This window comes from Chiloscyllium plagiosum, unplaced genomic scaffold, assembly GCF_037043375.1.
Source record: "Chiloscyllium plagiosum isolate Xiang-an unplaced genomic scaffold, Cpla_swu_hap1 HiC_scaffold_28, whole genome shotgun sequence".
Lineage (NCBI taxonomy): Eukaryota > Metazoa > Chordata > Chondrichthyes > Orectolobiformes > Hemiscylliidae > Chiloscyllium > Chiloscyllium plagiosum.
Genome location: NW_028270166.1, coordinates 33,646,077 through 33,663,708, shown reverse-complemented (window position 1 = coordinate 33,663,708; position 17,632 = coordinate 33,646,077). Strand labels below are relative to the sequence as shown.

General features: G+C 42.0%; 1 protein-coding gene across 2 annotated transcripts in view; it reads right to left on the bottom strand.

The window, feature by feature from the left end:
* The window catches only part of LOC122565245 (amyloid-beta A4 precursor protein-binding family A member 1), a 28,075-nt gene extending 21,182 nt beyond the window's left edge, over nucleotides 1-6,893 (bottom strand). Inside the window, exons 1-2 of one of the 2 annotated variants that reach the window (XM_087976103.1) lie at nucleotides 5,340-6,893; nucleotides 2,875-2,911 (exon numbers count right to left, since the gene is read on the bottom strand). In XM_087976103.1, the coding sequence (XP_087832229.1) occupies nucleotides 2,875-2,911; nucleotides 5,340-6,500 (1,198 nt within the window). In that variant the 5' untranslated portion in view covers nucleotides 6,501-6,893. The remainder of the gene's footprint in view (nucleotides 1-2,874; nucleotides 2,912-5,339) is intronic. The other variant, XM_087976102.1, reaches the window with a different exon arrangement.
* Between the last annotated feature and the right edge of the window lie 10,739 nt (nucleotides 6,894-17,632).

Sequence of the window (17,632 nt, the reverse complement as noted above, 5' to 3'; positions counted from 1 at the left end):
TTGAAATTAAGGTGAAGGAACCCTCAGGAGGAGGTGACCATAATATGATAGAATTTACCCTGCAATTTGAGAAAGAGAAGCTGAAATCAGATGTAACGGTATCATCGATGTAACGGCCCTCCTGATGAAGGGCTCTTGCCCGAAACATTAATTCTCCTGCTCCTTGGATGCTGCCTGACCTGCTATACTTTTCCAGCACCACATTCTTGACCCCCTCCACCTCCCCCCGTAACGGTATTACAGTTGAGTAAAGGCAACTATAGAGGCATGAGAAAGGAGCTGACCAAAATTGACTGGGAGAGGCGCATGGCAGGAAAGACAATGGAACAGCAATGGCAGGGGTTTTGGGGAGTAATTCAGGAGACATAGCAAAAATTCACCCCTAGGAAAAGGAAGCATGCTGAAGACAGGATGAGGCAGCCATGGCTAACAAGGGAAGTCAGGGATGGCATAAAAGCAAAAGTGAAATAATATAATATAACAAAGGGCAGTGGGAAGCCAGGGGATTGGGAAGCCTAACAAGACCAACAGAGGACATCGAAGAAAGAAATAAGGAAGAAGATTAAATAGGAGGGTAAGCTAGCCAGTAATATTAAAGAAGATAGCAAGAGTCTCTTTAGAAATATAAAGGGCAAAAGAAAGACAAATGTGGATGCTGGGCCACTGGAAAATGACTCTGAAGTAGTAGTAATGAGGAACAAATAAATAGTGGAGGAACTGAACAAGTACTTTGTATCAGTCTTCAGGGTGGAACACAAATAACATCCTAAAAACTTCAAGAAAGTTGGGGGACAGAGGTGAGTATGGTGGCCATCGTAAAAGAGAAGGTGCTAGAAAAACTGAAAGGCCTGAACATGGATAAATCACCTGGACCAGATGGACTACATGCCAGAGTTGGTGATCTTTCAGGAATCATTGAAGTCAGGGGTAGAGGACTGGAAAATTGCTAAATGTAACTCCCCTGTTTAAAAAAGGAGTAAGGCAAACAAAAGGAAATTACAGCCAATTGGACTAACCTTAGTCATTAAGATTTTGCAGTCCATTGTGAAGGATGAGATTTCTGAATACTTGGATGTGTATGGTAAAATAAGGCAAAGTCAGCATGGTTTCATCAAGGGGAGGTCATGCCTGAAATCTGCTAGAGTTATTTGAGGAGATAATGAGCAGATTACACAAAGGAGAGCCAATGAATGTTACCTACTTAGACTTCCAGAATGCCTTTGACAAGGTTCAGCCCAGGAGGCTGCTGAACGAGATAAGAGCCCATGGTGTTAGAGGCATGGTACTAACATGGATAGAAGATTGGCTGTCTGACACAAAGCAGAGAATGGGGATACGAGGGTCCTTCTCAGGATGGTAGCCGGTGAATAGTGGTGTTCCACAAAGGTCAGTGTTAGGACCAGAACTTTTCATTTTATACATTAATGATCTAGATGAAAATACGGAGGTCATTCTGAATACATTTACAGATGATACAAAGATAGGTAGAGGGACAGGATAATATTGAGGAGGCGGGGAGACTGCAGAAGGATTTAGGCAAGTTAGGAGAGTAGGTAAAGAAATGGCAGATGGAATACAACATGGAAAAGTGTAAGGCCATGCACTCTAGTAGGACGAAGACAGGAATAGACTATTTTCTAAATAGGGAGAAAATTCAGAAATGCAAAGGGATTTGGGAGTCCTAGTCCAGGATTCTCTAATGGTTAACTTGCAGGTTGCATCAGTAGTTAGTAAAGAAATTACAATGTTGGCATTTATTTTGAGAGGACTAGAATATAAAAGCAGGGATGTACTTCTGAGGCTTTAGAAGGCTCTGATCAGACCATATTTAGAGCAATTTTGGGCCCTATATCTCAGGAACGATGTAACGGGTCCAGAGGAGGTTCCCAATAATGATCGCAGGAATGAAAGGCTTAACATATGAGAAACGTTTGAGGACTCTGGGTCTATACTCGATGGAGTTTAGAAGGATGGGGGGGGATGTAATTGAAACTTACAGAATACTGAAAGGCCTGGACAGAGTGGACTTTGGTAAAATGTTTCCATTGGTAGGAGAGACCAGGACCCAAGGGCACAGCCTTAGAGTAAAGGAAAGACTCTTTAGAACAGAGATGAGCAGAAACTTCTTCAGCCAGAGCATGGTGAATCTTTGGAATTCATTGCCCCAGAAGGCTGTGAAGACCAGGTAATTTAAATATATTTAAGGCAGAGATGGATAGGTTCTTGATTGTTAAGAGGATCAAAGCTTATGGGGAGAAGGCAGGAGGATGCAGTTGAGAAACATATCAGCCACGACTGATTGACAGGGCAGAACGATGGGCCGAATGGCCTGATTTCTGCTCTAATGTCTTATGGTCTAGCTAGGCCACTCAACCTATCAGATCTGCTCTGATATTTAATGAGATCACAGCTGATCTGATAATCTTCAACTCCATTTTCCTGCCTTATCCCCATAACCCTTAAATCCCTTATTGAATTAATCGATTAATTAGATTTAATCTAGTGAACCTTCCCTTAACTGCCTCGAATGCCAGCATCTCTTTCCTTTGAGAAAGGACTAAAACAGTTCACCTACGCCATTAAGTGAAGAACAATAGTTGAGCTCTCCCACTGTCATGGGTATGAACTAGCCCTTGAGAAACAGCATTAAAACAGATTCTCTCGTTGTAGGGTCTTATTGTGCACAAAGTTGCTGTGGTGTTTGCTACATTACAACAATATCAACACTTACAAAAACAAAGGTTCTTCATTGGTTGTAGAGTGCTTTGGGATGTTCGGAGGTTGTAACAGGTGCCATAACAATGTACTTCTCACCTTTTTCTTGGCGAATCTGACTCACTGTACAGTAAATATAGACAGATATTTGAAGATTACCTTCTTTAAATGCAGGATAAGAAAATTTCTTCCTTGGCTGTAATTTAAAAATGAAGACATTTAATAACAAAGTAAAAGCAATTACATTTATTCAAAATGTTTGAGGTGGTTTAACTATTTCTGTTTGAACACATAGAATATTCTGTCTGAATCCTTGGTTTGCTGGTAAATAAACTGTCTAAGTAGAATCTGCTGCAATCAGTCAGGGCACCAAATAGGTACAAGGTCCAGTCATTATTTCACTCCCTTCCACGTAGATGGGGCAAACATTATGGACGTGTTTGAAAGAAGATTAGTTATGTAAGGATATGGAAGGATATGGTGATAGGCCAAGTTAAAGGGAGGTAAGATGTACTTGCACAAACCTGTGTTGCTGAATGGCCTGTTTGCACTGTAAATACTATTAATGATAATCTAGTTGATATTTCTCTGCACCTAATCTGTAGCTGTAACAATATGCTCTACATTCTGTTCTATTACCCTAATGTAGGTATGAGATATAATTTGTCTAGGGAGCATGCCAAACAATACTTTTCAGTGTATCTAGGTATATAATAATAATAATAAATCAAATCAAATTCTTGTATGCCTGATTGCTTTCAAAAATATGAATTAGAATCCGTACAGTGTGGAAACAGGCCATTTGGCCCAACAAGTCCACACCGACCCTCCAAACAGTATCTCACCCAGACCCATTCCCCTGCACCTATTACTCTACATTTCCCCTGATCAAAGCATCCAACCTACACATACCTGAACACGCTGCACAATTTAGCATGGCCAATTCATCTAACCTGCATCCTTTGATTGTGGGAGGAAACCGGAGCACCAGGAGGAAACCCACACAGACACAGGGAGAACATGCAGACTCCACACACACGGTCGCCCGAGGCTGGAATCAAACCCAGATGTCTGGTGCTGTGAGGTAGCAGTGCTAACCACTGAGCCACTGTGCCACCCCAAGATGTCCCCAGGAACAAGATATCCTAAATATTAGACACAAACGTACAATTATTAGTACGGATATGCAAATTCATACTTTTAAAGATATCTTTCTAAAAATTTTCAGTGTTTGTTGAAGTTTGTAGCCTCCCTTTGCTTAGGGTTTACTGCTGGACCATGTACAAAATTGGCTCTGATACTGCCAATGAATTAAAGCAAAACAAATCTAACGTTGGAATATTTGAATGGACAGAAGCAATACTGTGGATTCCTACAGTACCAACTGTTTAATTCCTCTACTTTCTTGCTAGGTGCTTCTACTGTCAGATTTTTCTTTAATAGCATTCATCTAACTAGTCAGTAATTAATCTGGAAAATCACAGGTACAACTCAGCTGGACCATGTCATACAGCACCCAGCACGCTCAGTAATTAACACCACAGGAAATCTCCAAGAGTTACTGTAGAAAGTCATCAAGACTGAATTACACTTCACTGTAATACAAATCTTGAGCTTCCTGAGACAGACACGAAGGCTATCCCTAGTGTCATTTATTTTCTTTATTCACTTATGGGATGTGGGTGTCACTGGCTGGCCAGCATTTTCAGGGCCATAAGGTTCAGATAGTCAGCGAGCCAAGCCTAGTTATGCACATCATCACAGGATCCATTGTGTTGCAAAACCACTTCTACATGATCCTAGTGACATATTTCAGCTCCAATCACAGAAAGCACCAATATCTCACCAGTGAGAAATCAATTTCCTGCACCTTACACTCAGGCTGAAGAGAGAGCTTGCCAATTTAATCCTAGATTATTGATAGTTCACAACCATTGAACCCACAATCATTTAGACCATGACCTGTAGCTGTCCCAATTTATTTTACCTGAGTCAAAGCTAGAATACATAATGTTGCATTCTGCTGAAACTTGAAACATTGTTTTTCCCTCTCCAGACTTTGCAAGCCCTGCGGAGCATTTGCCCCATTTTGTGTTCTTATTTCTTGTTTTTCTTTAGTCTGAGTTGCATTAGATTGGAGGTCAGAAGAGATTTACGAGATGGAACCAGTGGGTTGTCTTAAGAAGATAAGTCAGACAGATCTGGTTTATTTCCACCAGAGTGTAAAAGAGAGATGATTTGCTTGAACTATATGTGACCCTAAATGCTCTGGACAAGGTAGCTGCAGAAAAGATGTTTCCTTTTGTGGATAAGTCCAGAATTAAGGGATACATAAATTAGGGGTCATCCTTTGAGCACAGAGGAGTTTTTTTTCCTGAGAGTTATATGACTTTGGAATTCTCTGCACAGAAGACAATGGAAGTGGTGTGATTGTGTTTTTTTCCTGTTAGACAAGGGAATCAAAGGTTATCAGGGGACATGGGAAGGTGAAACTTGAAACACACAGATCAGCCATGATTTTATCAAACAACAGAACAAGCACAAAGGTTTAAATGGCCTTCAGTTTCTATTTCATATACTTGCATGTCATTGTGTAATAGTCTTTTCAGACTGCTTTTCCTTACCTGACGATCATGTTCATGGATACTGCTTTCTGTGTGGCAAGCACCTCGATTTGCCACATCAGTGTGCTCAACATCATCTTCAGGAAGAAAGGATTTGCTAATATTCTCAACCTCTTCTTTTAACTCTTTAATGGCCAAAGACAATGCCTCTCCCTCTTTCTTCCAGTCTTTCTTTAGCCTATATAATGGTCCACAATATAAAGAGCTTGAGTCATCATTTGCCCCATCACTGCTTGCACATAAATCCAGAGTCTGTTGGTGCTGGAGCATTTCATCAGTGTTTTTCTCAGATTGACCAACCACATTCCCAGTGGAAACTTCTCGTGAGGTTGTGTTGTTTTCAACAGTTCTTTCAGGAGCGTGACTGAATGCATTTGTAGACTGATCACTACATATCACATTGCCAATAACACCAAACTTTGAGCCTGGATAGCTTAATTGGGTTGATTCATTGCCTTGATGAAGCAGGTCTTTCATTGCAGGTCTTCTAATTCTCTCAGTAGACATTAAAGGCTCATGACTCACCTCAGTTAAAACATCCTGGTGGTTAACTGTGTCAAATAATTGCCTGTTATCATTGGTCAATGAATCACTTTCAGTATCTATTGTTAGTTTGCCACCACTTTCTAAACTGTAACCATCCGACAGCTTTGCTTTGCTTCCTAAGGTCCCTGTGCCCTGCTCATAGCGGCGTAACTGACTCAAAAGCAATTTGATCTGACAGTGATCATCATCCTCATTATCTTGAAGATCTGAAGTCTTCTCTATGTTATCAATTTCTGAACTTAAGCTTATCATATGAATTCCAATCAAATTGTTTTCAGAATCTGTTGTTAGGTCTGACAAGTGCACAGAAGCACCTGCTTCACTCAATGTGTTTTCTAGTTGCATGGTGTCCAGGGAGTTGTCTTGCTCACTAACATCTTTGTTTAAAAGCGCACAGTGCTCATCACCATTAAAATCTTCCTCCAGGCTCTCTCCATGAGCATCCCAGCTGCCATGGTTTTCCTGAGAAACATCTTTATCGACCTCGGTTAGACTACTTTCCACACTGACTTCATCGTTTTCCAGTTCTTGATCACCCATCCTAACCCCATTCATACATTGGCTTGAAGTCAGTGGGGGGTTATCAGCCTCAGTGACACCTTCCTGCTTGTTCATATTAATCTCCCATTAACACTATCCATCCGGGATAAGTGAAGCATCAACGTTGAGCATGTTCCTTGAAGCGGGGGAGAGGAGTGAATGTAATAAAGGTATAAATGTACAGCTCTGGGGAAGGCGGGCTCCTCTCTTACAGTGAATCCCAGTCACTAGCCTGGACGCAGAGAGCCCAGTCCCGCTCCTGGTCAACCCGGCCCTGCCCCTGGCCCCAGGGCGAGCGACTCAAGCAGCCGAATCACCATCCAATTCCGGGCCTGCCGTCCCTGGAATAAATCAGGGCTGCTCCCGTTCGGCCTCAGTATCGATTCAGACGCCGACCCCCAGTTCCCTCCTGAGCCACAGACCGGACTTCCGAGTCGACTGCCCGGAAAAGCCTGAACCACTAGGCCCGACTCTAGCTCCGGACGTCGAATCGTGCGTCCGACGTCATCGCGGTTTGCGCGGCGCCGGTCACGTGTCCCCTCCCCACCCCCAACCCTGAGAGTGAAATGGTCATGTGTCAGCTTCTGGGGAAATACTGTGCACACTGCTCCACATCTTTAACAATTAAACTCACACGGAATGCTGGAGATTTGATAGGAAGTGAATCACAAAGTCTGTCAGCAGGTAAGGATGGGACAGCTAACACTCCAGGATTGACCTGAAAAGTCTCCAGGAATTTGGGGTCAATCTTCAGGACAATGCCACAAGCAATCAAGTGGAGAAGTCATTAAGGCAAATAAGGTATTGTCCTGTTGGACATGTTCACTTCTTAGTTTGGAGATGGAAGAAAAGTATTCAGTCAGAACCATTCATGTCACCAACAACCTTGAGATATAGAGGTCTACACAGAAAAAGGCTCTTGGTCCATTAAGTCAACTCCAGTAAACAAAAACCCACCAAACTATTCTAATCTCATTGTCCAGCACTTAGGCAATAACCTTATGCCTTGGCTTAGCTAGTGCACATCTAAACACTTTTTAAAATGTTATGAAGGTTTTTGCTTCTACCACTCTTAGAGGCTGTGAGTTCTAGATTCCTATCACCCTCTGGTGAATAAGGTTTTCCTCACGTGTCCTCCAAACCTCTGACCCATTCTGTCAAATGTATGCCCCGGTCCTTGATCCCTCCACCAAAGAGAAATATTACTTTCAATCCACTCTTGTCTGTTGCTGGTAAAATTTTATGCATCTCAATCATGTCTCCCCCCTGCCCCCACCTCACCCCCGCAAAAGTCTCCCCTGCTCTTAGGACAACAACCTCAGTCTATCCAATCTCCCTTGATAACTAAAACTCTCTATCCCAGGCCACATCCTGGTAAATCAATGTGCACCCTCTCCAGAGCAATCACATCCTCCTAGAATGTGGATTCCAGAACTGCACACAATAATTAATCTGTGGCCTAACCAACATTTTATACAGTTCCAGTATAACCTCCCTGCTCTTAAACTTTTTGCCATGGCTAATAAAGGCATGTGTAGCACTTGCCTTCTTAAACCCTTTATTCAACTGTTCTGCAAACTTAAGGGACCAGTGGACCAGTTCTTCTGATCCTTGGTGTGCTCTTGTTTCTCCAGTCCAACAGCATCACCTCATACTTACATGGATTGAATTCTATTTGCCATTAATCAACCCTTCTGACCAGCCTGTACGAATCCTCTTGTAATCTAAGGCTATCCTCCTCTCTATTTTTCACTCCACAAATTTCCATATCAGCGCATTTGTATTATGAATGCTCTTGGATGGCAATACACCCTGAAGGGTAGATGCATCAGGTGACTAGTGGTGCATTTATGGAAGTGTGGAGGAAGAAGGGCAAGAAATAAAAACTCCTGGAATATAGGAACAATCAGAGTTGGCAATCCTGGAGCAAAGAGGGAAGCAGATCTCTCTCCTTCCATTAGTGTTTGGTTCCATAACATCAGAAAAGAATTTGACATTTTCAGTCAATATGCTTCCTCAGAACTGGTCATTAGAGGGCCATTGAATGGTCTGCATCCTTTTTTCCCACTACTTCAACAGGGGGATAGGATGTCAAGCAGAGGTATAGTAAGGGGTGATGCACAGACAAGTATGGAGGAAAAAGCAAGTCAGTCCGGTCGTACAGTCAAGTTATGGCACAAGGGAGCATGGGAAAACTGATGGCATTTATGCAAGGGGTCTTGCAAGTAAGACAGATGAGTTGAGAATATTGATTTACACATTGTAGTGGTAGGATTAAAAATGATATCTTCAAATCCGATCATGAAGAATTAATCACTAAGGGTTAATTGGACATGACACCGAGCAATTGAAATAAGGTGAAAAGTACATGGAAAAGAGGCTTAATGCAAAATCAACCAGTTTTGACTGAGGGACCAACCACAAGATACTAAATTATCTGTGAGAACTGTCCTGTTGGGCCATCACATGGCAATATCTGGCAATGTTTTTCTGTATAACAGAATATCTGGAAACATGCTGAAAGTACCATGAAATGGTAATACAGCAAATAGTACTAGATTTAGAATAGTACTAATATCTGTGGACTTCACCTTGGGCTGAGATTGACAAAGGTAAGAAGGTAGTGAGACTTGTTGCCAACCGAACACACGTGTTACTTGCTGTTGGACTTCACCTTGGACCGGGATCACGAATGGTGCCAGGAAACCTGGATTCTCCAGACTAGCCATAAAGCAGGGTCCCCCATGAGTGGAAGAGTATGAGACTCGTCAATACACATTTCCTGCTTTATACATATATATATATATATTCACTGCTTAAAATATTTACTACTGCATAATGAATAAATTTACTGGCTAACATATTTATCATTGCTTAATATCTATGTATTACTGCTAATAAACGTGTTAATTTGGATCACAGTTTTTTTGTTACATTGCACTGAATCCACTATCGAACCATAACACACAAGAATATGATATCATTGCTGTCTCTGGAGTCATGATGGAGGGTGAGCAGCTCAATATGCAATTTTTTTAATCTTTAGGTGAGACTGGGAGGGATGTAAAAGAACAGGTTGTATTACAAATTGATCAAGGAGACAATTATCATTAGGAAGGCATGATACCTTAGGGCCCTCAAGTTAGTTCATCTGAATAGAACATGAAAACAAAAAGAAAGCAGTTACATTGCCAGGACCTGCAAACAATCAGAGGGAGAGAGAGAGAAGATCTGAAGGCAAATCTGAGAGGAGAAATATAAAAATAATAGTGCAGGATTTTAACTTGCACAACATTAATTGGGTTAGAGAAAGTGTGAAAGCCTAAGAGAGGGTGAAGTTTTAAAATGGATTCAGGAGAGCTTTTAAAGTCAGCTTAGAGTCCTACAGCATCGAGATAGTCCTTTTGGCCCAAACTGGTCCGTGCCGACCAAAATGTTCATCAACACTAATCCTATTTCCCTGCACTTGGCCCATATCCTTCTACACCTTTCCTATCCATGTGTTTGTCCAAATGCCTTTTAAATGTTATTAATGTACTTCAACAACATCCTTCCAATAGGAAGGAGGCCAGAATTGCATGCAATATTCGAAAAGAGGCCTAACCAACGTCCTGTACAGCCACAACATGACCTCCCAACCCCTATACTCAGTAATCTGACCAATAAAGGAAAACATACCAAATGCCTTCTTCACTATACTATCTATCTGCGACTCCACTTTCAAGGAGCTATGAACCTGCACTCCAAGGTCTCTTTGTTCAGCAACACTCCCTAGGACCTTATCATTAAGTGTATAAGACCTGCTAAGATTTGCTTTCCCAAAACGCAGCACCTCGCATTTATCTAAATTAAACTCCATCTGTAATTCCTCAGCCCAGTGGCCCATCTGATCAAGATCCCATTGTCAACAAAATCACTGATGGATTTTGATATTTGATTTTGGCAGTCACCCATGGCAGCTATGACAGTTTCTGTTTTCATAACCCTTGCATTGAGAAACTGCTGTGTGAAACTGCTCTGATAGTCTGTAAACGTAATTTGTACTTCCTAATTCACCTTGTTTTCTCTCATCTTTAAATTTTCAAAACAAACTTTCAGGGTGAAAATGAAGCAAACTATGTGTAATTTATACTATGAGACATTTCAATGGACACATACACACAGAAGTAAACAACAAACATAAATACACACATGTTTACTCAGAGCCTGAGACCCGCAACAACTTGTCACAAACCCAGTAGTACTTACAACATTATAAAACACTCATTCTATTCCTAATAATGATGCATATCTCTGTGTTTTGCACAATGCATGTAAATGTTTCAAAGCTCCTTAGGCATTCTTTGTCAATGGATGTAAATTTATTTTGCGGTATATCTATCATTAATGTTGAGAACGCATTCAAAAAATTTCATGAAATAATTTTCCCACCAATGGCCTGGAGAGTGCAAATACATGGATTACTGTGTTACTTTGTCATATGTATCAGGTCTGGACTCAAGTAGATGGTAATGGAGACTACAATTGCTATGGTTTCTGTCTGACCACCCAGAACTTTTTCTAGACAGTTACTGTGTGTAGCCATTCAGGGAAAATGGGGATTAACCTTACTTTTGATCCTGGCATGCAATCAAACTGTTACTTGGGTGAGACACTAAATAGCACCTGAAAGCAGGAGAGAAAGCTAGGGACAAAGTGCACTCACAATGGCTGAGCATTACCAGACAACCACCAGGGGGCATTAGAACTCTATCATTGACCCTGATCAAAGGCTTCTTCACTATTATAAAGTCATATAAGTAAAATTTTACATTTATTTGGTGCTTTTCAGATTCTGTATTCCAGTACAGCACAGGCAATAAGATACTTAGAGTCCTAGAGATGTACAGCACAAAAACAGACCCTTCGGCCCAACCCGTCCATGCTGACCAGATATCCCAATCCAATCTCGTCCCAGCTGCCAGCACCTGGCCCATATCCTTCCTATTCATATACCCATCCAAATGCCTCTTAAATGTTACAATTGTACCAGCCTCCACCACTTCCTCTGGCAGCTCATTCCATACACGTAGCACCCTCTGTGTGAAAAAGTTGCCCCTTCGGCCTCTTTTATATCTTTCCCCTCTCACCCTAAACCTATGCCCTCTAGTACTGGACTCCCCCACCCCAGGGAAGAGACTTTGTCTATTTACCCTATCCATGTCTCTCATGATTTTATAAACCTCTATAAGGTCACCCCTCAACCTTTGATACTCCAGGGAAAACAGCCCCAGCCTGTTCAGCCTCTCCCTACAGCTCAAATCCTCCAACCCTGGCAACATCCTTGTAAATCTTTTCTGAACCCTTTCAAGTTTCACAACATCCTTCCAATAGGAAGGAAAGCAGAATTGCACACAATATTCGAAAAATGGCCTAACCCAATGTCCTGCACAGCTGCAACATGACCTCCCAACCCCTGTACTCAGTACTCTGACCAATAAAGGAAAGCATACCAACACCTTCACTCTCCTATCTACCTGCGACTCCACTTTCAAGGAGCTATGAACTTGCACTCCAAGGTCTCTTTGTTCAACAACACTCCCGAGGACCTTATCATTAAATGTATAAGTCCTGCTAAGATTTGCTTTCCCAAAATGCAGCACCTTACATTTATCTAAATTAAACTCCATCTGCCACTTCTCAGCCCATTGGCCCATCTGATCAAGATTCTGTTGTAATCTGAGGTAACCTTCTTCGCTGTCCACTACACCTCCAATTTTGGTGTCATCTGCAAACTTACTAATTATACCTGTTATGCTCACATCCAAATCATTTATATCAATGATGAAAAGTAGTGGACACAGCACCAATCCTTGTGGCACTCCACTGGTCACAGGCCCCAGTCTGAAATACAACCCTCCACCACCATCCTCTGTCTTCTACCTTTGAGCCAGTTCTGAATCCAAATAGCTAGTTCTCCCTGTATTCCATGAGCTCTAACCTTGCTAATCAGTTTCCCATGGGGAACCTTGTCAAAAGCCTTACTGAAGTCCATATAGATCACATCTGCTGCTCTGCCCTCATCAATCCTCTTTGTTACTTCTTCAAAAAACTCAATCAAGTTTGTGAGACATGATTTCCTTCGCACAAAGCCATGTTGACTATCCCTAATCAGTCCTTGCCTTTCCAAATACATGCACATCCTACCCCTCAGGATTCCCACTTTATTGGTCAGAGTATTGAATACAGGAGTTCGGAGGTCATGTTGTGGCTGTACCGGACATAGGTTAGGCCACTGTTGGAATATTGTGTGCAATTCTGGTCTCCTTCCTATTGGAAAGATGTTATGAAACTTGAAAGGGTTCAGAAAAGATTTCTAAGGACGTTGCCAGGGTTGGGGGATTTGAGTTATAGGGAGAGGTTGAATAAACTAGGGCTGTTTTCCCTGGAGCTTCGGAGGCTGAGTGGTGACCTTATAGAGGTTTATAAAAACATGAGGGGCATGGATAGGATAAATAGACAAAGTCTTTCCCTGGGGTGGGGGAGTCCAGAACTAGAGGGCATAGGTTTAGGGTGAGAGGGGAAAGATATAAAAGTGACATAAGCAGCAACCTTTTCACACAGAGGGTGCTACGTGTATGGAATGAGCTGCCAGAGGAAATGGTGGAGGCTAGTACAATTGCAATATTTAAAAGGCATCTGGATGAGTATATGAACAGGAAGGGTTTGGAGGGATATGGGCTGCGTGCTGGCAAGTGGGGCTAGATTAAGTTGGGATATCTGGTCGGCATGGTCGAGTTAGACCAAGGGTCTGTTTCCATGCTGTACATCTCTATGACTATAACTTGCCCACCACCGATGTCAGGCTCACTGGTCAATCGTTCCCTGCCTTGTCATTACCACCTTTCTTAAACAGTGGCACCACGTTAGCCAACTTCCAGTCTTCCAGCACCTCACCTGTGACTATTGAGATACAAATATCTCAGTAAGAGGCCCAGCAATCACTTCCCTAGCTTCCCACAGAGTTCTAAGGTACACCTGATCAGGTCCTGGGGATATATCAACTTTTATGCATTTCAAGACATACAACACTTCCTCCTCTGCAATATGGACATTTTTCAAAATGTCACCATCTGTTTCCCTTCATTTTATATCTTCCATGTCCTTTTCCACAGTAAATACTGATGCAAAATACACGTTTAGTACCTCCCCCATCTCCTGTGGCTCCACACAAAGGCCGAAACTTTATTGCTGGAACAGCACAGCAGGTCAGGCAGCATCTAGGGAACAGAAGATTCGACGTTTCGGGCACATGCCCTTCTTCAGGCATGTGCCCGAAACGTCGAATCTTCTGTTCCCTAGATGCTGCCTGACCTGCTGTGCTGTTCCAGCAATAAAGTTTCAGCTTTGATCTCCAGCGTCTGCAGACCTCACTTTCTCCTCCACACAAAGGCTGATTTTTGAGGGGCCCTTTCTCTCCCTAGTTACCCTTTTGTCCTTAATGTATTTGTAAATTCCCTTAGGCTTCTCCTTAACTCTATTTGCCAAAGCTATCTCATGTCCCCTTTTTGCCCTCCTGATTTCCCTCTTAAGTATAGTCCTACAGCCTTTATACTCTTTGAAGGATTCACTCAATCTATCTTGTCTATACCTGACATATGCTTCCTTTTTTCTTAATCAAACCTTCAATTTCTTTAGTCATCTAGCATTCCCTAGACCTGCCAGCTTTTCTTTTCACCCTAACAGGAATGTATTATGTCTCTGGGCTCTCATTATCGCATTTCTGAAGGTTTCCCATTTTCCAGCCGTCCCTTTACCTGTGAACATCTGCCCCCAATCAGCTTTTGAACTTTCTTGCCTAATACCGTCAAAATTGGCCTTTCTCCAATTTAGAACTTCAACTTTTAGATCTGATCTATCCTTTTCCATCACTATTTTAAAACTAATAGAATTATGGTCGCTGGCCCCAAAGTGTCCCCCCCCACTGACACCTGTCACCTGCCCTGCCTTATTTCCCAAGAGTAAGTCAAGTTTTGCACCTTCTCTAGTAGGTACATCCACATACTAAATCAGAAAATTTTCTTGTATGCTTAACAAATTCCTTTTCATTTAAATCCTTAAACACTATGGCAATCCCAGTCTATGTTTGGAAAGTTAAAACCCTCGACCATAACCACCCTATTATTCTGACATGTAACTGAGATCTCGTTACAAATTTATTTCTCAATTTCCCGTTGACTATTGGGGGTCTATAATACAATCCCAAAAAGATGATCATCCCTTTTTATTTCTCAGTTCCACCCAAATAATCTCCCTGGATGTATTTCCGGGAATATCCTCCCTCAGTACAGCTGTAATATTATCCCTTATTAAAAATGCCACTCCCCCTCCTCTCTTGCCTCCCTTTCTATCCTTCCTGTAGCATTTGTATCCTGGAACATTAAGCTGTCAGACCTGTCCATCCCTGAGTCATGTTTCTGTAATTGCCATGATATCCCAGTCCCATGTTCCTAACCATGCCTTGAGTTCATCTGCCTTCCCTGTTAGGCCCCTTGCATTGAAATAAATGCCGTTTAATTTATCAGTCCTACCTTGTCCCTGACTGCCCTGACAGTTTGATTCACCTTTGTTCTCAACTGTACACGTCTCAGATTGATCTCTTTCCTCACTATCTCCCTGGGTCCCGACCCCACCTTACTCGTTTAAATCCTCCCAAGCAGCTCTAGCAAATCTCCCTGCCAGTATATTAGACGCCTTCCAATTTAGGTGCAATTCATCCTTCTTGTACACATCACTTCTACCCCAAAAGAGATTCCAATGATCCAAAAATGTGAATCCTTCTCCCATACACCAGCTCCTCAGCCATGCATTCATCTGTTCTATCCTCTTATTCCTGCCTTCACTAGTTCATAGCACCGGGAATAATCCAGATTTAACTGCTCTGGAGGGCCTCCTTTTTAAATTCCTGCCTAACTCTCTGTAATCTCTCTTCAGATTCTCATCCTTTTCCCTCCCTATGTCGTTGGTTCCAATGTGTACAATGACCTCTTGCTGGCATCCTCTCCGAGACATCCTTGTTCCTGGCACCAGGGAAGCAACACACCATTCTGATTTTTTTGCTGCTGGCCACAGAAACGTCCGTCCGTACTTCGGACCAGAGAGTCCCCTAACACAATTGATCTCTTGGAACCCAACATACCCCTCGTTGCTTTAGAGCCAGTCTCAATACCAGAAACTTGGCTGTTCATGCTATGTTCCCCTGAGAATCCATCACCCCCTTCATTTTCCGAAACAGCATACCTGTTTGAAATGGGGGGATAGCCACAGAAGACTCCTGCACTACCTGCCTACCTCTCTTACCTTCTCTGGAGTTAACCCATCTATGTGACTGTATCTGCGACTTTTCTCCCTTCCTATAACTGCCATCCATCACATCCCCTTGCTCTTGTAAATTCCTCATTGCCTCTAACTGACTCTCCAACTGATCCATTTGATCTGATAGGATTCGCAATCAACGGCATTTTTTGTAGATATAATCCTCAGTAACCCGTAAACTCTCCCTAAACTCCCACATCTGACAAGAAAAGCATATCACTCTACTAAAGGCCATTTTTGCTTCTTTCAATCTACAGACCAAGAAAATAGCACTGTCTTATTAGTCTACAAAACACTGCTCCAGGTTAAATTAATACTTATGGCTTATATTTTTAAGTTTAATAAAGAGATAGATCTCAATATAACATATAATCAAGAAATAACCCACTCTACTCTTACTACTGCAGACTCACTGTAAGGCCACACCTAAAATATTCACTTATCTGTTTCTGTGCTGTGACCTCTCCCAAACAAGATTAGTTGCGAATTTCACTGTTTGTTAATTTTCCCAGACACACTCTGAAGTCCAGCAATACATGAATTCAAACAGCAAAAGCAGTAACTGTGCATTTTCACTGCTGTGACAGTTAGCAATGTGTATTTCTTTCTTTCTCTCTCTCTCCTGCACTGACCTCACCATGTGCTTCCTTTGTCTGTTCCTCTCCCTTTTAAAAGTGCTGTTGTTTTGACTTTTTTTCTCCAAAGTTCCAAAACAATGCAACAGCATATGAAACAGTAATTGCTACTCCCAGAATTCAAGGAAATCACCTCCAACACATAAAATACCTCAAAAAAGGAGCAGCCTGTTACAGCCAGAAATGTTCCCCATCCTCCATCTTGGATTACCCAGAATCCTCCTTTTGTAGTCATCTTTTAATGCAGGCATTGCAGTACCCCAGGTTCCTTACAACAATAGCCAATCCATCTGTTTTGCTGGTGATAAGGGATAAATATTGGCCAAAACAATAGGACCAATTTCTTACTCTTCTTTCATAAGTGCAATCTCTTCGAGTTGCCTGAACAATCAAGTGATGGAGGATGGGCTAATTTTAACCAAATCTTCTCAGAAACTGATTAAAACAAGAACAAACTTGTGAACCAATGCCTTTACCGGCCCATCAGCTTGTTTTACTCTAGGAGTGTCAGTTTAATCCCCCGTCGAAAAGATGATTCCCCAGATATTGCAGCATTCTCTCAATACTGAACAGAGCTTCTATGTAAATGATGAACATAAATCCTGGAGTTTGTCTTCAACCCACAAGTTCTGAACCAGAAGGGAAGATTTTGACAACTGATACAGTACATTATGGTTCCAGCAATGAGTTCACGTAGTTAACACCAGATCTTTTGTTGCAAGTTGGAAACAAATAACAGTACTGGGTAATTAGACAAAGATTTACAACTGACTAATGACTTCAATTCCCATTGGTAATTCTGTGATTTGTTCTCTTGCAGCTTACTTATCTGTGTGTTTCCTCCACAGAGACCAGCTAATTGATCAAGATTTTCCAACCATGTTTCTGGTGTGAGATACTAAAAATGCGACCCCACGGCCCTGAGTAACACACCTTGAGGGACAGCAGCTATTTACATCCCCTTAGTGCATTGTCACTGTGATTGGAGGTGCTTTCCAATTATAACAACAATTTGACTCGGGCTATGAACGACTCAGATTTATTTGGCACTTTTCACAACCCCAGGACTTTCCCCAAAATGGTTCACAGCTAATTAAGTATTATAGAAGTGTGGCCACTGTGAAAATGTAGGCTAAAGAGACAGCAAATTTCTGCACAACAAACTAACACAGGCAGCAATGAAATAAGTGAGTTAAAAATCTTGAATGCCTTTGGATG